At 36.5% G+C, this 23,751-nt stretch overlaps 1 protein-coding gene across 8 annotated transcripts in view; it reads left to right on the top strand.

Moving 5' to 3' along the window:
- The window catches only part of ERICH3 (glutamate rich 3), a 117,069-nt gene that overhangs the window by 45,075 nt on the left and 48,243 nt on the right, over positions 1-23,751 (top strand). For 7 of the 8 annotated variants that reach the window (XM_021943046.2, XM_021943039.2, XM_021943052.2 and 4 more), the window contains 3 exons: positions 1,703-1,918; positions 11,009-11,189; positions 21,107-21,293. In XM_021943046.2, coding sequence (XP_021798738.2) covers positions 1,703-1,918; positions 11,009-11,189; positions 21,107-21,293 — 584 coding nt within the window. Of the gene's footprint in view, positions 1-1,702; positions 1,919-4,086; positions 4,183-11,008; positions 11,190-21,106; positions 21,294-23,751 lie in introns of those variants that run through there. The other variant, XM_021943078.2, reaches the window with a different exon arrangement.

Genomic DNA, 23,751 nt, shown 5'->3' with positions numbered 1-23,751 from the left:
TGCACTGGCATGAAAAGATGTCCACAATGCTGTTGAACTAAAACAAGCAAGGTAAAGAACAACATGTTAATGTTTTTGAAAAACTGATAAACCTTTTCCAAACAAGGCATGCAATTGATACCTACACAGAAATCATTTTGTTTTAAATACTTAAATTCAAAAAGTTCTAGATTCATTGATTTTCTTGTTCTTATTATTTTTTTACTTATTTTTATTTTTTATCACAATATAAATGTGCTCCCTTACAGAAAAAATGGAAAATATAAGAAAAGCAAAGTTAGAACGTGACACAATGCAATATCAACCATTCTAACAATTGTGAACTCCTTGGTGAATATCTACTTAAATCTCTTTCTGTTCATATGCTTTTTTCAATCAAAATATGGGCTATCCATGCCCTTCGCTTATAAGTTCCTTTTGCTCATTTAGCAATGAGAGATATTTAGAGAATGACTTCTCTTTCTACAAAATAATTTTTCACCAATAAGCATATTAAAATACAAACTAAGTTGGTCAAAAATTAATTAGAAATTTCAAAATAAACATAAGTACAATATAAATTGATATTTTAGAAATATAAGTAAATTTTTGCAAAATATATAAATCACTTAAATATTCCTTAAAATTTGGAAAACTACCTCAGGTACACAAAAATTACCAATTTGTGAAAATTCAGTGACTCACTTATACCTGACAAATGTAATTATTGACTATACATTTGGTGTTTTTTAATGATTAAAATAATACATGCTGATTAAACTCTAAAACAGTATGAAGGTATATCCCTAAAGGCAGCCCCACATTCAAATTTTTTCAGTCATTGCTGTTTTTAATCAGAATTCACAAATAAATTATTTAAAAGAAATTTATGGTCATACCATATGAACCTTTTCATTTCAGGATAAATAGATTCATGTTATTTTTGTTTAAGCCTAGTGAGATCTATCATATGAACAAAGCAAGATTTAGTTAAACACCCTCCTATTGATGGACTTATATGATGTTACATTTTGTGTGACTAACTTCCTTATATATATATGTGTGTGTGTGTGCATGTGTGTATATGTATCCTTACACACATTTATATTAGTAAACTTGTATGGTTATCGGTGTAGGATTTATTCCTTCCACTAGAATTTCTAGGTCAAAAGGTATGTACCTTAAAATTTTGATAAATATTTTAATGCTCCCTCTGTAAATGTGGTAATAATTTACTCTAAATAGTACATGAGTTATTTATGCTAAAGAGTACATGCCAGTTTGTTTAGAGCTTTGCAAACCCTGCATATTCTAATACCTAGATGCTTGAAATCAGAATATGAGAAAAGTACTAATTTCCTATTGCGAAGTGGGCTAAAGCTCTGCTTTAAAGCACAACACTTCAAACTTCTTGATTTTAAATTGTTTAATTGTGTTGGGTTTAATGGATTGTTGAAGAAAAACCCCAAAAGTACTATAAAAAGTCATCACTTTATATTATTTAAAAAATATAACACATAAGGTTAGAATTTTATGAATATTTAATTTGCTGCAGATGCTACAAAGTGTCATTTTTCAGCAGACTGGAGTGTTTTGAGTTTGTCTATTGATATCAGTTGTGTTTGCATGCAATGTCAATCATTTAGGCTTGTCTTTAAATTTGGGTTACATTGAGTCACTGATTCTGTTTCATTGCTTCTTATGTGATGAAATATGATTACAGGGCAAGAAGGCAGTGATGAAGTTCAGGAACTCCATAGGCAATTCACAGAGAATGAATTCATATCAACTTCCAAACATTAACAGTTACATGATGCCTATTCCTCCTCCACCACCCCCAAATGGGAAAATCACAAGAGAAAATAGATCTGAAACATGGAGAAGGAGAAGATTTCGTCCAACCACTGCTCCAAATGGCTTAGAACCTCTTTTGACCAGGGTAATTATGGAACACATTTTTCTTTTATTAATTCATCACAGATTACATTGCACTATTAGATTTCTAGGTTTACAGTAAAAGAATTTGGAGGAAATTGCATGCAAAATATTCTGTGTAAAGAAATACAATTTTATAAGTAATCTTGAATGGATCTGAAACCAAAGACTTGAGTAGTTCAGTTGCATAATGAGTTTAGCAAAATTAATAATAAAAGATTTAACAACTCTTGTGGTCAAATTTAATTTGAACAATACGTATTTCCAAATAATTTATTTCCTTAAATGCACCGATTCAATCACATGTTGTTAGAAGTATCTTAACATCTAATTTGTAAAAATTGAGAAACCTTGATATACCTAAAAAACATAATATAGTTTATTTTTAACAATTTATGGCAAATTACTATATCATACCTAGAAAAAATTATTTCGGTGTTCTTTGAAGAGATTACAGTTTGTTGTACTCATTTCCTCAAAATACTAGTAGAAGAAACAGTTTTAAGGCCTGTTGGACTTTATAAACATACAAGCTAGTAAGAAAGCAAAATAGCTCTTCATTTTTATTACGTTAAATATACAACCAATAGCGATTAAATGAAAGTTTTGTGATTGGCAAATGAGCTGGGTTAACATTTCACTGGATGACCATCAAGAAGTGAAGTGTCAGCATGCACATAGATTCTTAAAAATCAACCTCACTTTCAGGACCCTTATTCACCCCATGTCCACATCTCACTCCCAGCAGCTGTCCTTACCTCTAACCTTCTCAAAAGAAGGGGACCATCTTCTTCCTACTTGCTTGAATTTCCTTCTTTCAACTCTACTTTTACCAATTCTCTCCCTTTGTTGCTGTCTTTGACAGATTGTTTTCTCTCTCACCCCCAAGGCCCACCCTTGTTCTGTGTCTTTGATCAGATACTCTTTCACTGTTGGTGGTACTTCGTATTATCTGTCATTCTCTCTAATTTGGATTTGCCACCTTCCTCTAATATTCATCTCTGTCTCTCAACATATCCAGGCCCTAGATAAAGGAGCAAATTCTTTCCTCACATGATGTAGCCTTAGACTTCTGTTTTATCCTGTTCTTCATTAGTAAGTTCTCTATAGAGCAGTTTACTGGAGCTTAGTCTAACAACCTGAGGCAACTCAACCTACAACAATATTCTTGCTCACAATTTTATCTACTGTTGGTCTTATCTACTTGCTCACAATCTTATCTACTGTTGGTCAGCTGTAATTCTGGGACCTAGACTGGAGGAACAGCTCAGAATGAAAGAGTCTGGAGTATGTTGGCCTCATGGGCAATAGAACCACAGAATGCTTTTAAGGTTCCACTCAGGAGTGGCACATGTCACTTACACTGGAATGCCATTTGGCAAGCCCTTGACCGAGACTGACCTCAATGGAGTAGGAAGTATCAGTCTCTAACAGAAAAGGGCGGTAAATATTTACAACAATAATAGAATCTACCACATCCACTCACTTAATTTTTCACTCTGCATGCTGGCATTGGTTTCCACCTGGCCAATGAATATGCTCTCCAAAGGTGTGGCTCACACTTAGCAAAAACAGTGACTTACTCCTCATTCTCAAACACTTGGGTGGCAGGATTTGATTTTCTGATGTTAAAATGTAACACTGGGGTACATTCTACCTGTTCATGCTCTTTAAAAAAACAAGTTTAAATGTCTCACAAGCCACAAGAATATATAAAGTCTTATCTATATATACAAGTTCAACAACAATAACCAAGCAAGCACCATGCACTCACTACATCTTCACAATGAACTCTACTATCATATTAAGCAGGAGCCCCCTTTTTCCTGCCCCATCATTCTTTTTTCCAGAGCAACCGCCACACTGACTTCTCTGTGAACTATGTCCCTGCTTTTCTTTAGAGTTCTATCGCTTATATGCACAAAACTTCAGAAATAAGCTCAAACCTAGCATTGTAATGAAAGGACACGATTTCTAGAAGAAAATAAGCTGAATAGAATCTTTGGGTCACAGTCTGGGTTTGGTTTTTAAACAATTTTAAAAGCCCCTTCTGGGGAAGTCAGAGTGGTCAGGTCACGAATGTGTCAAGGTTTCTGGTGAGGTCCTATTGTGAGTCAGACACTGGATGTCCAGCAGGAAAATGACCAGGGGAATGGGCTTCTGTAGCTGGGCATGGAGGAGGGAGCAGCAGCTTCTTCATCCCAGGGTCATGACAAGTGAAGCACAAATAAGCAGCTGAGCCAGGTTCCCCTGGGATTCTGCATTCAGGTTAGAAGCACAGCATGGTGTCAGCACGCATGCTGGCTTTGACAGACCTTATCATGTCTGTCTCCTGAGTCACAGGGCTTCAGTCTGACTTACTCTTTTTTTTTCCCCCCCAAGAAAGAAAACCATTTTTCTCTCTTTTTGGAATCTCTATTTTGGGAATGTTAGAACTACTAGACTGATGCTCTAAGATTCTTAGCTTTTCTCTCCTACTTTCTACCTCTTTGTCTTTTTGTTCTACTTGCTGAGAGGTTTTTTCAATTTTATCTTCCACACATTCTACTGAGTTTTTTCTCCTGCCATGTTTCAGTTCTAAGAACTCCTTTTGTGTTCACTGAATGCTACTTTTAAAATGCATCTTATTCTTGATCTGTATGATTTTAACTCCTTGGTATTTGTGGAGACTTGCTTTGTGAGCTAATATATGTTCAGTTTTGGGAAAGAATCATATTCTTTAAATGTTGGAATTAGGGTTCTATAAATGTCCAATAGATAAATGTTAAGTATGTTACTCATATTTTTATATTTGTAGACTTTTTATGTGTTTCATCTCTTAGTTCTTGAGTTATAATGAAAATCCATTCTCTATAATTATGGATTTGTCAATTTGTCTTTGTAATTACGCCAAGTTCTGTTTTGTATATGTTTAGAAAATCTTCTTATATGCTCTCAGACTTAAGATTATTTTAATCTTACCGGTGAGGAGATCCTTTTTGTCATATTACTTTTTGTCTTAAAATCTATTTTGTCTAATAATACTTCTTATTTTCTTTAGATTAGTGTGTGTGTGTCTGTGTATGTGTGAGTGTGTATGTGTGTACTGTATATGGAGAGTTGACATTTGAATAACATGGGGGTTAGGGATGTCATTACTCTGCACAGTTGAAAATTTGTGTATAAACGTTGACTGCCCCAAAACTTAACTACTTATAACCTACTGTTGACTGGAAGCCTTACCAATAACATAAATATTCAATTAACACATATTTTGTACGCTATTTGTATTATATATGGTATTCTTACAAAGTTAAGTTAGAGAAAAGAAAATGTTATTAGGAAAACTATAAATAAGAGAGATTACCTTTATAGTACTGTACTGTATTTATCAATACCATAAGTTATGTCTTCTTTTACAGAAGCCTGCTAAAATGTGGATAGTTTCATATACAGCTTTTATAAAAGTGAAAGTACAGGCTTCCAAATAAGAGCCTACTTAATGGTTATGTTTATCTATTTTAAAAACCAATAACAAAGTTTGCTTTTATTTTTTGTACATTTTTTGAAAGAGAGGGCAAAAAGTTTATGATACTAGTTTGGGACTTTTCCATGAAAGCCCTCTATCTACCTCCTAGGTACCAAATGAGCCCTGTGCAATTACAGATGCCCAATTGATAGGTCCTACTGCTCCTCAAATTCAACATGGTTACAACTTAAGTCAGTTTCTCCATTCAGTCGCCTTATTTCTCTTAAAGCACAAACTTTTGTCCTGTGATTTGGCCTCAAAATCTATAATTTCTTCTCCTTGTGCATTGCACATCCAGCTAGTTGCTAAGTTCTCTAGATCAGAGATGTCCAATAGAAATAGAAGGCAAGCCACGTATGCAATTCTAAAATTTTCTAATAGTCAATTTAAAAAGATAAAGAAAAACAAGAAATAAATTTTAAGATTTTAATTATTTTATCAAGTATATCTAAAATATCATTTCCACGTGTAATCAATATGAAAAATTTTAATTAAGTATGGTATGTTTTCTTATACTATGTGTTTGATATTCAATGAATATTTTATACTTACAGCAAATGAGCTACCTTTCAAATGCCTAGCATCCAAATGGGGGAAATGACTGCTGTCCTGGATGGCACAACTCTAGATGCCACCTGAACAGTGGCTCATGTCTCTGACAATCCTTTTTCATACTTACTGCTACATCTCTAGTTCAGGGGCTTGCTAACTAATCTCTTAATGGAACTATGGAACTATTGCAGTCATCTATATACTTGTCCTGCCTCTAAATGAGAACATAGCTCAGTCCAGTTTTTATTGATATACTAGGCAAGTGATATACTAGGTCCTGAGGTTACCAGGATGAGTAAGACTAAACTCTTTCTCTCATAAAGATTGCAGTCTAGCAAGAGAGACAGATATATAAACCATGATATATTGTGTTGAGTACTATAATTATGATATAAATAAAACACAGTAGAAACACAGAGGAAAGAAATATTAGTTCTGACTGAGGAGATTAGAGAATGCCTCATAGAGAAGGTGGCATTTGAAATGGGCTTTGAATGATCAGTAGGAAGTTAGCAGATAGAACCAGGGAACTGAGATTGAAAGGCAGGAAGGGAAAAAAAGAATGAGCAAAATTCATCTCATTTTTATTAGATTCTACATAATGGTGCTAAATTAAACTTTATGGAAAAAATCTCAACATGCTCCTCTGCTGCTTGAAACCTTCACTAGTTGACCCTTTCTTAATGAAAGTAGGTATATCGTTCTGTATGGCTATTTTAAAATGTGGGTTTTTAAAAATTATTCAGGTTTGGTGAGACTTACAGATTAAGAGACAATTGCCATCAAAAAAATAGATTGTTACTCACAGTTCCCAAGAGGAGGGGACACACCACGTGCATTGGTCAGGGATCCATCCAGAATAATGTTTGCCAATCTGGGCATTGGAATCCAGCTAAATTAATAGGTAAAATTAACCATCACAAGGCTAGGTGCAGTGGCTCACATCTGTAACCCTAGTGACTTGAAAGGCTGAGGCAAGAGGATTGCTTGAGGTCAGAAGTTTGATACCAGACTGGCCAACATAACAAGACTCCATCTCTAACACCTGTAATCTTAGCTACTCAGGAGGCTGAGGCAGGAGGTTGGCTTGGGCCCAGGAGTTTAATACTGTAGTGATTGCACCACTATGATTGCACCACTGCACTCCAGCCCAGGCAACATAGCGAGACCCCATCTTCAATAATATTAATAATAACCCTTACACTACACCATGCAGAGCCACACAAGGAAGCACCAGAGTAGATTAGGAAACAGAGGGAGTGGGGAAGGAAATGTGAGCAGGAACCCTTATTATGATTTCTGTGGGAAGGAATAGGTGAGGTAGATCCTGAAAAATCTAGAGCTCTGATGCCTCTGTAAGGATTGAGGTGTTTCTGGGCATGTTAGGAATAAGCACGAGGTAAGGTTTACACAGTAGTAAGAAAAATGGCCCAGAAGAAAGTGAAAAGAGAAACCACACTAAAAGCAAAGTGGGAGGCAAAACCAGCGAGAAAGAGAAGAGAAAGAGAAGAATATATGTAATGCAGTGCTGTGAGGTTTTCATACAACCAGCTGCTCCCTAAGTCTTTGGGATATGAACACTTTTCCTCTGGCTTGTGTCAGATTTTCTCTGTCTAGGGCCACCAGCATCAACATGGGGATTGCTACTCTTTATGTCCAGGCTGGTTTTGTATCAATCTTTATCAAGGAATAGTCACCAAAGTTGGTGTTTCGTTTAACAAGACACTGTGAGTCAGTTTTCTTGTTCTGGTAACTATTGAGTTCCTATAAATGTACCAAGCTTCCTATTTAGGGTGGAACCCACCTACTGTAGCTTTATCAGAATATGGAAAGGACAGAATATGGAATGCCTAATTGTTCCATGTCTGTGGCCAGTTGGATCAATGTTAATTCGGTCCTTACTAAGCGTCAGCACTGGCAAGTTACTGGGGGCATGAAATCAGTAGGATGTCATCCTTATCTACTGAGAGAGAGATAATACAAGGAAATAGTTCCAATATCATGTGACTCATACAATTATAGAGGCCTGGAGATTAAAAGTAGTTGATAGTCTTTGGGCCACTACAATCTGTTCAGTTGCCAGACATTTAAATGTAGCATGAGAAATTGCAATCACTGGGAGATAGTAGGTGTTAGAAAATATAACACATTTTATGTTGTCTGGGGAATGTTGGAACTTATCCCATGAATAATGGGAATCACTGGAGGGCTTTAAGCAGGAGAGTCACATGATCTATTTAATAACAATAGATCCTTCTGATTTCCAACAGGAGGGAGATTTTGAGGGATATCAGACTAGAAGTGGGGAGACTAATTCGTAGGGTGACCATACTTCTCAGTTTTCCTGGAAGAGTTCAAAATTCTGCCCTTTTCTCCCCATTTCCTAATTATTAATAACACTTCTTTCACTGTGTGTCTAAGTTTGGATGATAAATTTCATGGTCACCGTACTTGGTGTCCAGAATTCACCACGGCTTTGTGAAGCAGATGGAGAGGAGTTACTGCCCAACACTATGAACAAGAACAGGCCCTTTGACACCTGTACTGTTTGTGTGGGCATGGATAAAAGAGATTTCAGTGAAAACTTAGTATATCAATTGAATGCTAAGTGTTGCAAATATATAATGGCTAGTGGGTTAACCACTCAATGGACTTGCTGTTTATTTATCAGCTCAGTTGTACTTGCCTGAGAAATCTGAAAAGAAATGAGAAGGAAAGTCATAAGCAACTGGTGAAGGAAGTCAGAAAGATGAGCTTTAGTTATGCAGGGGCATGAGGCCTTGCTCCTGTTCTTCAAACGAAACTGAATTTTCGTGAAAGGTTTTGATACTTACTTGAGGATAGCAGAAAGGGCCAAGAAACCTTTTAAAGTTTCATCTGTCTCTGGTCATTATATCTTTGCAAGATGGTAAGTATAGAGGCAATTCAGTCAATTGAAAGAAACTACTGTTTGTTTCCTAGTGCATATATTGAATCACAAGCTGTCACTTGGGCCTTCTGTTAGAACTCAGAAAAATTTACTTGGTGGCAGTAATTAGGGGATTTTTTTAAAAAGAGAATGAAATAATGAGACCCAAGAGAAAAGAGATGTTACTATCAGAAATAAGCTTTAGTGGAAAGAAATATGAATGAGAGGAAATGAAAAGGATAAGGGTCTGCCTTTTCCTGTATTTTTCTCTTTAAAAGTTTTTCCTTCCAGTTTCTCATTTCATACATAGGACACAGATCTTTCCCTGACTCTAATCGCACTATTACCTTGTATTTATATAGTGCTTACCTCCTACAAACTCACAAGGCTACCTCTAAATCCATGCTGCTTCAGAAAGTATTACTTAACAAAAGGGGGATGCTTTTATTTAATTAGTCACTTCATTAAAGTGCTAGGCGCAGCTTGGAGCTGGATTTGCCTGAGGTCTGCTGATTGTCCAGTGGGCTGCACACAGGTTTGTCACAGCTCCACAGTTGCCCAGGCAAGAGGAAACATGGGATTATGATTGTCCAAGTAGGAGCCAGACCTGCCATCATCCCTTTGCTTCAACTGTGATTCAGGGAGATGTTTCTAATCTGCAAGAAATTATCCAGTTTGCTGATTTACTTTCATGGCTCTTGATGCCCCTGTAATATGTCTGTTGATTATCTCTTTATTTGAGAGCTCTTCCTTACAACAGGCAAGAAAATTTGCTTGAATTTTTAAATCTTGGACTTTCTCCCTCATTTATACTTTCAGACCGTTGCTAGCAGAATTTCATTCCATCAGATTTCTTTCCTCTGGTTTTTGCTTCAGAGAAATAGAATGAAATGGAAAAAAAATATATCTGAAGTGGAAGAGGATGAGTTTAGGGATAGAAATATTTTAGTAGTTCCTTCAAAAATGTTTGTTGCAACTTTGTTATTCTTTAGAAAATTTATGCTTCTCATGCATCTATAATTTGATGGAATCAACTCAAATTACTGCCTTGGATCCACTTAAAGTTGGTCTCTGCATATTTTTTGTCCAGCTTAAAATTGATTTTTAGAAAAGTGAAGTAGATGAGAAGGAAAGGCTGGCCTGTGTACAATTCTAGAGGGCTACGATTTTCTTACTAGGCCCCCTTAAAGTCTTTCAACCCTCTCAGCCTTTCTTATTTCTCTGCCTCTTCCTCCTTTCGTTTTTTCTGCTTCTCCTTCTTCCTCTTCCTCATAGAGGTTAGGCAAACAATGTGCCCATTCACTATTATGAAAATATTTCAAACAATTAATTAGGAGTTAATGCCTAGGACATTGATTTTCTGGCATACACATTTGCTACATATTTTATAAATAATTTAAATTGGGCAATGCCACAGGATATGAAATAAGTTTATGTAGTAATTTTAGAGACTTTGTTGGGTAGATTGTTTTGATACTATAAACAATATTGATATTGGGTTTTCAATCAACTGAATGCCCCTGTGAAACTGGATAGTCCCAAGCACAAATGATTGATGACCCCTGATCTTCAGAATGACCGTAGACGAAATCACACATGTGCCTCTCCCTCTCAGATGGACTTAGCCCAGGGAAGGATATGTTGTCAGTGCTCAGTTGTAAAGATAAAGCAGCCAATTACAAAAACTATTGCTAAATCTCTAAGTCAGTACAAATTGGAACAAAATAATGTTACTAATATTTATTGTTTGGATTTTTATTGGAGAACCAGCTAAAAGAACCAAAAGTTTCTTCTTGGTGTCTTTGAAATTTTTACTATATATAACAAACACAGCCCCACACACCTCCCCACATACTTGCACTTAAAGTAAAAAATGACAAACTCTATCCAAATCCCCAGTATTTACATTAAAAATACAAAGCCAAAACGTATATGTTATAGTTATTTAGAAGGATTTATTTTGCAATGGGTTTGACTTTTTGTGCATTTGTAAATTGACACTTTATTTAGATTTGGTTGGTAGGTACTTAAAAATAGCCTTCTTTATTCTTCATATTACAATGTCAGGTAAGAACTCTGATTAGAAAGTAATTTGTTAATAAGCCTCATTTTTTTGTTTATTTCAGGATTCAAGAAGGATTCATAAAACATCCTTGCATAGTAATGCAGCTATTACAATGATCTATTTGGGGAAAAATGTGCACCTATCTTCTGATAATCCTGACTTCCGGGATGAAATTAAAGTTTATCAACAGCACTGTGGTGGGGAAAACCTTTGTGTCTACAAAGGCAAACTACTTGAAAAAGGTACACATAAAATGTGAATGTTTTTTAATTGCTTGGAGTTGGTGCTATAGATAAGCTGCTGTTGATATAATATCAAAATGACTTCAATCACTTTATGAAATTATGCATATCCAGGGACTTATAAACCAGCTGCCTAAAAGTAAATCTAGATTTACTGCTCTATGATTGAAACTGAAGCAGCAATTACTCTCGCAGATTGTGGAAGAAAGGATTTGGAGTGATTTAACCTGGTAACAGATTAATTTTGGGATGGAGATATATGATCATTAAAATGTTGCACGAATAAGCTGTCCCCCAAATTACAAGTTAACTATTTGGCTTGCCATAGTGAATTATACCATACATTATTCTAAGAGAAAAATACCAGATTGGCAATTTGTTCTTTAGAAGTATGTTGAGATAAAATCACAAATCCAATAAACTGCAGGGTGAGTCACACCTAAATAACTTGGTGGAGAATTTGGCTAAATAGCTTTTCAGTACATTTTTGCTCTCATTTGATCACAAATACACGTTTGTCAGCATAGGATAATTTTTATACGCAACATAGGTTTTCACAAATTATACTGTAATGGTTTTTCTTCAATATTTAGTTCAAGGGAGCAGCAGTGAAAAGAAATAGTGTTCACAGGGTTATATTGTTACTTCTTTGCTTAAGAAACTGGGTCCAAAAAGTAATAGCATTTTTACCAATTAAAAGAAATATTTATATTTGGATAATCTTGGTAGGAGTTAAGGGGAAAATTGGGGGCAAACATGGAATTTTTACTTTTAGTCTTTCTGATTTCCCTCATTAATTGAAGACAGTGACTATCACTTAACATAAAATTCATTTCCTTAAAGAGAGACTATAAATTCATATTGAGGAATTACATATGGAAAACTTTCCATCACAAAAATGGTAAACACTTAAATGGTAGTTTTAACTTCAAGTGAAACATAATATGATGCTCAATGATGTTAGAAACAGTTTTTTTTCCATTTTAATTTTATATATTTTGTAGGAATGCAATTTACCTTGTTTATTTTGCTGTAGCATTCCCGAGTTCATTCCTTTCATTTTGTAGATGAGGAAAATGAGATGATTCCAGAGGTGGAGTGGCTCCCCAAGGTAACACTCTGACCAGAGTTGAGAGAAAATCCCGAGCCCCTGGCTAGGTGCAAGGCCCTTGATCAGTTCCAGGCAGCCCCAGTGAGCTATTCTGAGTAGCATGGAGTTTCCTACATTTTCATGATATGAGTGGTATGAAATCCCTAATGATAGTAGCATAGATACATACACTTTTTTTTTAAAAGTGTAACTTTCAGCTGTTAATTTAGGAGAATGCTGAAATTAGCTGTAAAGTCGGAATTAACATGATGAAAAACTGTCCTGGACTTTATATCATACTTTATTCAACAAAATGCATATATAACATCTATTTGCTGGAAAATGTGGTAGATACAAATTAAAGAATGCGGCTTAGCTAAATGATTCTCTGGTAGATGATGTACACTCTGTGATGAGAGTGAAAAACCAAAGGTTATGGGAGAAAGGGTGTTACTTGGCTCAGTGTTATTTTGCATACATATTGATACTGGGACGTTTTGTTATGGCATTGGACAGTCTTGAATAATAGGATGGAATGGGGACTTAAATAATTGAATCTTGTCCATGCAATAATTTTGTCTCAGCTTGCCCTTGATTGCCAGGAAAGTAATTGTTCAAAATTGAAAAGTTGGGTGGCTCAGAGTTGACTTGTGGTTCAGCAATCTTAGCAATTTAGCTGTACTGAAAAGAATCTGCCCTTTCTACAAATCAAAGCTGTGCATGATTCAGTAAAATGTGAATAGAGTTTTAAAAGATTTCCGTTAACAAAAGTTGGAGAGGGAGCATTTAACATTGTGCGTGGAACAGTAAACTCATTAAAATTTGACTTTTGTTAATTCATCTTGCCTTTTTATTTGAAGTATCAATAAAATTAATTATTTAGAAATGTGGCAAGTGCATCCTTTATTCCCAAGTAATTCATGATGTCTTGAGATTTGATTTCAGACTTCAATCCACAAGCTGATTGTTTATTATATACACCTATGAAGTTACTGAGTATTTTCTGCTACTTGTAGAGTACAGTTTCTTCACAGGCATTTTTATTTGCCATGTTTATCTTTTCAGACAACACAAACCATGGCTTCTTGGGTTCATTTGAAGTGCGAAAAAAACTAACATTTTTTTTTCTGTCTTTCTTAGAATCCCTTCCTTTTCTGCCCCATTTTCTTGTATTTCCATAAACGGATCCTGTTGCATCTATCTGTGCATTCCTCATTATGCTCTGGCAAATACAGCTACTTCACTATCCCATCCACACTTTTATTTTGCCTTTGCTTGTGCTATTTCCTTTGTCTATAATACTTTCTCTTTTCTCCTTTTCAAATTCAAATCTTACCCATCTTTTAGGACTCAGATTAAGGCTATGCAGCTTTCTCACTGACTTCTCTGTTTTATCCCAATAGCTTTCAGTCAACACTCAAAACTGAAGCAGTTCATTGTGCTTTGACTTACATTAACTGTTTTTAATTTTTTCTTTTTTGAGAGACAGTCTCTCTCTCTCTCTCACCCAGACTAGAGTGCAGTGGCACAATCATAGCTCACTATAGCCTTGAACTCCTGGGGTAAAGTGATCTTCCTATATCAGCCATGCCCAGCTAATTTTTAAAATTTTTCTATAGAGATAGGGTCTTGCTATGTTGCCCAGTCTGGTCTCAAACTCCGGGACTCCAGCAATGCCCCTGCCTTGCCCTCACAAAGCATTGGGATTACAGGCTTTGGCCACCACACTCAGCTCTGTTTCTCATTTTTCTTCTATTCATTGACTTTTTCTTTCAGTTTTAAAGAATAGCTTTATTGAGGTGTAAATTAAATACCATAAAATGTATTCATTATAAGTGTATAATTCAATTTCTTTTTGGAATTATACAGAGTTGTGCAGCCATTATCACAAACCAGGTGTGGGACATCTCCAGCACTTCAGGACGTTCCCTTGTTCTCTTTGACAGTTGGTCCCTGTCTCAGAGCCAGCCCCAGGAAGACACTGATCTGCTTTCTGACTGCACAGATTTTCTTTTCTGGACATTTCCTATAAACACAATCATACCATGGGTAGTATTTTGTCTTTTTGCTCTCACTTAGCATAATGCTTTTGAGAATCATGCATATTTATAGTATCAGTAGTGGCTCTCTCTTTGTATTGCTAAGTATATTCCATTACATGGATATACCATATTTTAAAAAATTTATTCCCCAATTAGAGGACATTTGTACTGATACTAGTTTGGAACTATGAACATAAACACACAAGTTTTTGTGTAGATACATGTTGGTCTTGATTAGATTCCTGGCTGTGGTTTTGATGCTTTTATTTCTAAGTATAGGTCACATTTTCCCGTTTTCAAAAACATGTCTTTGGATTGCTTGTTAAAAACTCCATATTTAGGTGGTATATATATTTTTTAATCTTTGTATTATTTTTATTTTATTTATTTATTTTCTTAATTTTTTATTATACTTTAAGTTCTAGGGTAATGTGCACAACGTTCAGGTTTGTTACATATGTATACATGTGCCATGCTGGTGTGCTGCACCCATTAACTCGTCATTTACATTAGGTATATCTCCTAATGCTATTCCTCCTTCCTCCCCGCTCCCCACAATAGGCCCCGGTGTGTGATGTTCCCCTTTCTGTGTCCAAGTGACCTCATTGTTCAGTTCCCACCTATGAGTGAGAACATGCGGTGTTTGGTTTTCTGTTCTTGCAATAGTTTGCTGAGAATGATGGTTTCCAGTTGCCTCCAGGTCCCTACAAAGGACACAAACTCATCGTTTTTTATGGCTGCATAGTATTCCATGGTGTATATATGCCACATTTTCTTAATCCAGTCTGTCACTGATGGACATTTGGGTTGATTCCAAGTCTTTGCTATTGTGAATAGTGCCGCAATAAACATACATGTGCATGTCTTTGTAGCAGCATGATTTATAATCCTTTGGGTATAACCCCAGTAATGGGATGGCTGGGTCAAATGGTATTTCTAGTTCTAGATCCTTGAGGAATTGCCACACTGTTTTCCACAATGGTTGAACTAGTTTACAGTCCCACCAACGGTGTAAAAGTGTTCCTATTTCTCCACATCCTCTCCAGCACCTGTTGTTTCCTGAATTTTTAGTGATTGCCATTCTAACTGGTGTGAGATGGTATCTCATTGTGGTTTTGATTTGCATTTCTCTGATGGCCAGTGATGATGAGCATGATTTCATGTGTCTGTTGGCTGCATAGATGTCTTCTTTTGAGAAGTGTCTGTTCCTATTCTTTGCCCACTTTTTGATGGGGTTGATTTTTTCTTATAAATTTGTTTAAGTTCTTTGTAGGTTCTGGATGTTAGCCCTTTGTCAGATGGGTAGATTGCAAAAATTTTCTCCCATTCTGTAGGTTGCCTGTTCACTCTGATGGCAGTTTCTTTTGCTGTGCAGAAGCTCTTTCGTTTAATTAGATCCCATTTGTCAATTCTGGCTTTTGTTGCCATTGCTTTTGGTGTTTTAGTCATGAGGTCCTTGCCCATACCTATGTCCTGAATGGTATTGCCTAGGTTTTCTTCTAGGGTTTTTATGGTTTTAGGCCTAACATTTAAGTCTTTAATTCATCTTGAAATAACTTTTGCAAAGATGTAAGGAAGGGATCCAGTTTCAGCTTTCTACATATGGCTAGCCAGTTTCCCCAGCACCATTTATTAAATAGGGAATCCTTTCCCCATTTCTTGTTTTTGTTAGGTTTGTCAAAGATCAGATGGTTGTAGATGTGTGGTATTGTTTCTGAGGGCTCTGTTCTGTTCCATTGGTCTATATCTCTGTTTTGGTATCAGTACCATGCTGTTTTGGTTACTGTAGCCTTGTAGTATAGTTTGAAGTCAGGTAGCATGATGCCTCCAGCTTTGTTCTTTTGGCTTAGGATTGTCTTGGCAATGTGGGCTCTTTTTTGGTTCCACATGAACTTTAAAGTAGATTTTTCCAAATCTGTGAAGAAAGTCATTGGTAGCTTGATGAGAATGGCATTGAATCTATAAATTACCTTGGGCAATATGGCCATTTTCACGATATTGATTCTTCCTATCCATGAGCATGGAATGTTCGTCCATTTGTTTGTGTCCTCTTTTATTTCGTTGAGCAGTGATTTGTAGCTCTCCTTGAAGAGGTCGTTCACATACCTTGTAAATTGGATTCCTAGGTATTTTATTCTCTTTGAAGCTATTGTGAATGGAAGTTCACTCATGATTTGGCTCTCTGTCTGTTATTGGTGTATAGGAATGCTTGTGATTTTTGCACATTGATTTTGTACCCTGAGACATTGCTGAAGTTGCTTATCAGCTTAAGGAGATTTTGGGCTGAGATGATGATTTTCTAAATATACAGTCATATCATCTGCAAACAAGGACAATTTGACTTCCTCTTTTCCTAGTTGAATACCCTTTATTTCTTTCTCCTGCCTGATTGCCCTGGCCAGAACTTCCAACACTATATTGAATAGGAGTGGTGAGAGAGGGCATCCCTGTCCTGTGTCAGTTTTCAGAGGGAATGCTTCCAGTTTTTGCCCACACTTTTGGTATTTTAGACATGAAGTCCTTGCCCTTGCCTATGACCTGAATGGTATTGCCTAGGTTTTCTTCTAGGGTTTTTATGGTTTTAGGTCTAATATTTTAGGCAGTATATTAAAGCTGCTGTGAATTCTGGATTCTGACTTTTCCCCTCAGAGGTTATTGTTGTTTCTGTTTTTTCCTTCTTTTTTTTGTTTAATTTTTGTTTTTATTTTTATTTTTTTGGTTTTGTTGTTGTTTTTTTTTAGTAAGTTACCAAAATTAAATCTGTGAAATTTTGCCTTTGTCATTCTGGTGCAGAGCCAGCCATGTTTTGCTCAGATTAAAAAATATTATATTGCTATTTTTTAGTCTGGACTCTTGGGGTAGTCTCTGTGTTTTATAGCTCAGGGCTAACGTCTCCAAAAGTATATCTGAAAACGTCAAGAATTCATTCTCTCATAGTTTTCTAGGCCAAAAGTCCAAAATGAAGGTGTTGGCAAGGATACACTCCTTGAAAAACCCCAAGGAAGCATTCTTCTTAACTCTGTCAACTGGCTTTCCTCACCCTGTGGTTCCATCACTTCAATCTCTGCCTCTGTGTTCATATGGTGTTCTTGTATGTCTGTGTGTGTCCTCACCTCTTTTTATAAGGACATCAATCATTGAATTAAGGGCCAAAGTTAAATCCAGGATGATCTCATCTAGATCCTTCACTAATTATATCTTTAAAGACCCTATGTCCAAACAAGATCACATTCTGAGGTTCTGGGTGGTCATGAATTTTTGGAGCACACAATTCAGCTGACTATAGTGGGTTCAGGGGTACATCTAAACTTTGGGCAATTTTCAAGTCTGTTCCAACTTTTATTTTCCACCAGATTCTCTTGTGTTTCTTCTATGCCTAAGGGAAAGCTACTGGTAGACTAGAGATGTATGAAAAGGTTGAGCCCTCTCTGATCCATGCCACTTCCAGTTAGCCAGGGATATATAGGGAACTTATCAAATGCTTCTGTGACTGCCGTATTGCTTCTGTCTTCCTTTTAAATTTTGACTTGTCCACTGGCCTGTTGCTTGCCCTTAGTAGAACTATAGTCGTGGCTGGGTTTAAGTGGCTCATGCCTGTAACCCCAGCACTTTGGGAGGCCAGGGTGGGCAGACCACCTAAGGTTAGACATTTGAGACCAGTCTGGCCAGCATGGCGAAACCCTGTCTCTACTAAAAAATACAAATATATATATATATAGCTGGGCGTGGTGGTGTGCGTCTGTAATCCCAGCTACTCAGGAGGCTGAGGCACGAGAATAGCTTGAACCCAGGAGGCAGAGGTTGCAGTGAGCTGAGATTGTGTCACTGCACTCCAGCCTGGGCAACAGAAAAAGAATTCTTCTCAAAAAAACAAAAACCAAACCAAACCAACCAACGAATCAAAGAAACAAACAAAAAAACCCCAAAACTACAGTCACAGGCCCATGGGACCTCTGACCTTCCCTGTTAGCTTGCCTCTGAGATTCCTGCTTATTCCTGGTCATGCCATGGGCCAAGGGCTTTTCTTGCTCTCCAATCAAGTCAGCCCCCACTGACAGTGAAGCGGCTGGTTATTTGTGGCCTGGCCTACCCTACTAGAACTGCTGTGATAAGGTAGTAGTTAGATGTTGGGGATGAGAGTAGCCCAGGAAAAAATGCATGGATTCCCATTACCTAAAGTTCAGTAATTTTTCATAAATGCATGCTTCTCACTTTGTTTTAAGCCTTTGGTTCATCTCCAGAGATAAAATTTTAAAGAAGAGAGGATTTGGTGACTGCAATCCAGATTTAATTGTTTATTGATAACTTTTTCAGTGAGGAGACCACATTCGATATTTTTCTCTATTTTCGTTTCTCTTTAGTACCTAAAACAGTGCTACCAACTGTCAGTGAACAATAAATAATTAACTGTACAAATATTGTAATTATAATCATATATAATGCTTTCTAATATTTTGCATTCTAAAATCTTTAAGATTGTGTGGTGGATAGACGAGTGCATTCTACCCACCCCCATCTCTATTTTTTGGGTGAGAATTCTGAAAGGCAACAAAGTTAAATGACCCACCAAGATATGCTAACCTGTGCCATGGACCAAAACCTTCTAATTTCTAGACTATATTCTTTCCACTGCTCCATGAAGAAATCATCAAGTCAGGATGGGGAGGTGTCACTGTATTTAAAATACAAAAATAAGTAACAAAGGAGTAAAGGCAAAGGTTGTCAATTCTTGTTCTAGAAGTCTGAAAAACAATGAAAAAACAAAATGGAGTAGTATCTGGGTATGCTCTCCAGCTACATGAGCATCAGATGGAAGGGCAGTCACTTTTAGGGCCTGATTTCCTGAGCCCATTCTCAACATTTCCTTAACTGCCCTCTCTTCCTGAACTGGGAACGCAGGACGTTGTGGGGTATGACACTGCAGCAGAATGCTTTATATTACATGAGTGTAGAATCAAGCTTCTATAACAAAAACAATCAAACTTGCTTTCAACACCTGAGGAATCCATTCATCATTAAGACAGAAGGATTTTTAAAGATATTGTATCCTAGTTTTCCCAGACTCTAAACTTTGTCAACTTTCTCTTTCCAAATTTGTTTAATTTTACATCAGAAATACTAAGGTATAAATGACTGAATTACCTTTTTAATATGTCTGTTCTTTAGAATGAGTTGCATCTAATGTAAAGTTTTTTTTTTTTTTTTTTTAAGGGAACAATGTGGTATACACAGTGGTTCTAAATAACTTAAAAATAGATTAAAATAATAATTCACTCATTATTTTGGGGGAGCCTTCTATGCCATTGTCCTGGGACTTGGAGAAAAAAGATGCATCAATTTCAGCTCTTATGGATTTCACAAACATGTAAAGCAGCAAACGTCTAGATTAGGGAGGGTTCTTAGAAGCCAGTCCCTAGACCAATAGCATCAGCATCACCTGGAAACTTGTTAGAAATGCAAATTCTTGGTTCTTACCACAGACCTGATGTATCAGAAACAGAGATAAAGCCCAGCAATCTGTATTTCAATAAGCCCTCTAGGTGATGCTGATGCACCATTAACATTTGAAAACCACTGGTATAGCTACATCTTAATCTATTGTAGTAAGTGCAACAATAGGAAATGTGTACATAGTAGAGAGGTGAAAATTGTCGACTTTATTATTGGCAGATGTGGAAGGGTCCAGAGAGGCTCTTTTTTCTTTTTCTTTTTTAGGAAGTGACATAAGAAATATTCGTGAGGCACAGGATTTTGAGTCACTCTGTAGAGAATAAAGTTTCCCAGACTTAGGGTTTAGGATATCTGTGGGGATAGCAGGGCAGGGTGGGGGCTTTGCAAAGAGCATTATAAAGACTTGGAATTATTAAAAACTATTAATTGTAGGCAGTGGTTCTAAATTTATTGGTGGAACTTTTGGGTGGGTGGGGAAAACAAAGTGTTCTCAAATCCAAACAGAATTCAGTATAGCTTGGAGATGAAATAACTGCTTCATTCTTGTTTGTATTCAAATATTTAAAGTCACAACTAAAAATAAAAGCATTTTAAAAGGCATTAATGAGTTCACAGTAGGCTTCTCTTATTAACTTCTTTGTTAATAAATGGCATAGCAAGATAGAGGCATGGACTCTACAGGGATGTTTGGATTCAAACTCTAACTCTCCAACTCGCTGTAAGATCTTGAGTAAGTTATTGAACTCTTCTAAGCCTTAATTTCTTGACCTAGAATCTAGTGATAGAAAAATTTCCACTTCACGTGATTGAAAAATAACAAGATAATAAGGCATAATGCCTGGCCATAGTATGTGCTCATATAACTTTAGGCATTATTATTTTATTAAAAATCAAAGAGTTTTTACAAAAACTTGGAGTATTTATTACAAATAAAAGTAATCAAATGCAATTTTATCATTAAAAATTGTCCTCAAATTAAAAGATGATCTAGATCAAGCTTGTCCAATCCATGGCCCACGGGCCACAGAATGGCTTTGAATGTGGCCCTACACAAATTTGAAAACTTTCTTAAAACTTTATGAGATTTATGCAAGAACATTTTATTTTGTTTTGTTTTGTTTTGTTTTGTTTTGCTCATCAGCTATTGTTTGTATTACTGTATTTTATATGTGACCCAAGACAATTCTTCTTCCAGTGTGGACCAGGGAAGCCAAAAGATTGGACACCCCGATCTAGATCATAATATTGTTATTTATCTAATAGAAAAACATGATTTAACAGATGTTAGTCCAAAGTCAGCTGCTTTCACTAATGTATTTCTATTTTAATTCCAGAGACCTTTCAGTTTATTTCCAAAAGGCATCATGGTTTCCCCTTCAGTCTCACCTTTTTCCTGAATGGGATGCAGGTGAACAGGTTAAGCTCCTGTTGTGAATACAAGCATCGAAAAGGTTCCAGGCTCGGAGGCAAACGAGGCTACTTTGGGTTTGTGTGTGTTGAGAGATCATCTCCTTGCTACAAGTATGGAAACAAATGTCCTTTGGTAGAGCGCAAGTTTTGCTACATTTTTCTTTGAATGTTTTTACTAATGCATTTCTCTTCACAATTGTTAAAAAAATTCAGTATAGATGAGCCTGAAATATCTAAGTTCAGGGTTATTTATTGTAACATGGTGTGCTGAATTTGAAATTTTAAGATGGAAATCAGACTTACAGAGGTGTTATATGATGAAGATAAAAGCTAGTACATTTTAAATTATTTCACTTTCTATCTCTCCTTTCTTCTCACTTTAAGAACTGTTTCTGAAGGGAAGGAGAGAGATTTTTTGTTTGTTTGTTTGTTTGTCTGTTTTTCCGCATTCATCTTAGTAACTGGTTTTAGGCTGAGCCTTAAAGTGTGTGCCAAGCATCTGACTTACTTGACTGGACATTTTCAGTTATGCCTATTAGAAGTTAGGTTTGCCTGCATTACTGTCTGACCCAGTTTTCATCATCTCCCTTAGTTTCAATCTTGGGCATAACAAAATGCATGATAAAAGGTCAGTTTTGACTGTTACCAGCTTTCATATTGAACATTCTGTTTGAAATCAGGAGTCTTGCTTATGGGCTTTCATATTTTCTAAAAGTATTGGCTAGATGCCAAGCTAGAACACAAGAGTGAATCAACTAAAGTACTTGTCTCCATGGAACTTATTCTAATGGAGGAAAAGCTGATAACATACCAATGAAGAAATTAATATATGTGAGATGGTCAGCATGATGAACACAAAACAGGGTAAGGGAGATACATGGAGTGAAGGGAGACAAGAGTCATGAGGAGTGTGTTATTTTATGTAGTATGGTTAGGAAGGGCCTCTCTGATGAGATGTCGTTTGAGCAGAAACCAGGAAAAAAAAAAGTTGCTTTCTTGAAATAGCTTTTGAGATAGAGGAAAAGCATATACAGAAGGCATGAAGCAGGTACACATTTGGTGTATCTAAGGTAGCTTGACCAGAGCAAAAGGAATAGACCCATGAAATTGGAGATGAGGTCAGAGAGACCATGAGAGCAAGCCACATAGAGTCCTAGAGTCATTGCAAGGACTTTAACTTTTATCTGAGAAGGATGGGAATCTTCTAAGGTGGGTTTTGAGCAATGACTTATCATGATCTAATAGGAACTCTTGTGGGAAAAATAAACAAGGGAGTGTGGGGAAAATAGCAGAAACTGCTTTAATCCAGAGAAGAGATAATGGTGGAATGAGTTAGAAGTAATTTTAAAGGTAGAGCTTACTGATGAATTGAATGCAGGAAATGAGATAAAGAGCAGAGTCAAAGATGTTTCAATTTTTTTTGTCTTGAATAACTGGAAAGAAGTCCAGTTAACATGTATGTAAGATGAGACTGTGGAAGAAGCAGGTTTTTGGGGTGGAATGAAGCAGTTTTGGTTGAGGACACATTGAGTCTGAGACATGTATGAGATAAGCAAGTAGAGATGCTGAGTAGGCAGTTGAATATACGAATCCGGGGTGAGGTGAGAGGTCCAGGCTGGAGACGCAAATCTGAGACTGGTTTTTATACAGATTACATTTATGAGATTGCTTAAGAATTGAACATAGAGAAGATGTCTGAGTAATGAGTGTCACTCTATTTAAAAGATGAGGGAGGTAAAGAGGAACCGGCCTAAGAAGGAAAGGCAGTAAGTAGAAAGAGAACCTAGAGAGAGTAGTATCTTGGCAATAAAGAAAATGGTTAAAGAATAAGGGCATGATTAATGGAGTTGAATGTGTGGATAGGTGAAGTAAAATGAAGACTCAGGATTGGACATTGATTTGGTAGTGTGTTGGCTACTGGTGATCATGGCACAAGTTACAGTGCAGCAATTGGGGTGTAAGCTTTCTTGGAGTGGATTTAAAAAATAGTTGGAGAAGAACTAAGGCCAGAGACTATAGAGAAGGTTTAAAAATAATTTTGCTATAAAGAATGGTAATTAGGTGGTAGCCAGGAGGAAGAACGTAGGGGTTCAAGGAAGGCTCTTTATTTTTTAAGATGGGAGATACTATAATATGTTTATATGCTGATACAAAGAATTATTGAATACCTTAGAGAAGAAGAAACGTGAAGTATGACATAAAGGTGGAAATTTCTGGAGCTAAATACTTGGGTAGACTGGAGAAGATGAGATGTAGGGCTCAAGTAGGGGTATAAGCCTTAAGAAGAGGAGAAACGTTCTTGTATGGTAACAGGAAGAAAGAAAGAAGGCATACAAGATAGAGATGTAAGTTGCTATTAATAGATGTGCTGGGAACAACTGGAAGCTCTCTGCTGATTGTTTCTATTTCTTAAACAATACATAAATTTATCAGCTGAGGATAAGGCTGAGAGAAGAGGGGTTGGGTGTTTCCAGAGAGATAAGAGCATAAAAGAATCATCCAGAGAATGGAAGATTGAATGGCCTAGGGCAAGATAGTATCAGTGCCCACCTGTACTTAGGGACCACAT

Source organism: Papio anubis, chromosome 1 (assembly GCF_008728515.1).
Source record: "Papio anubis isolate 15944 chromosome 1, Panubis1.0, whole genome shotgun sequence".
Taxonomy (NCBI): Eukaryota; Metazoa; Chordata; class Mammalia; order Primates; family Cercopithecidae; genus Papio; species Papio anubis.
The sequence above is the reverse complement of the archived record's forward strand: the minus strand, read 5'-3'. Positions and strand labels throughout refer to the sequence as shown.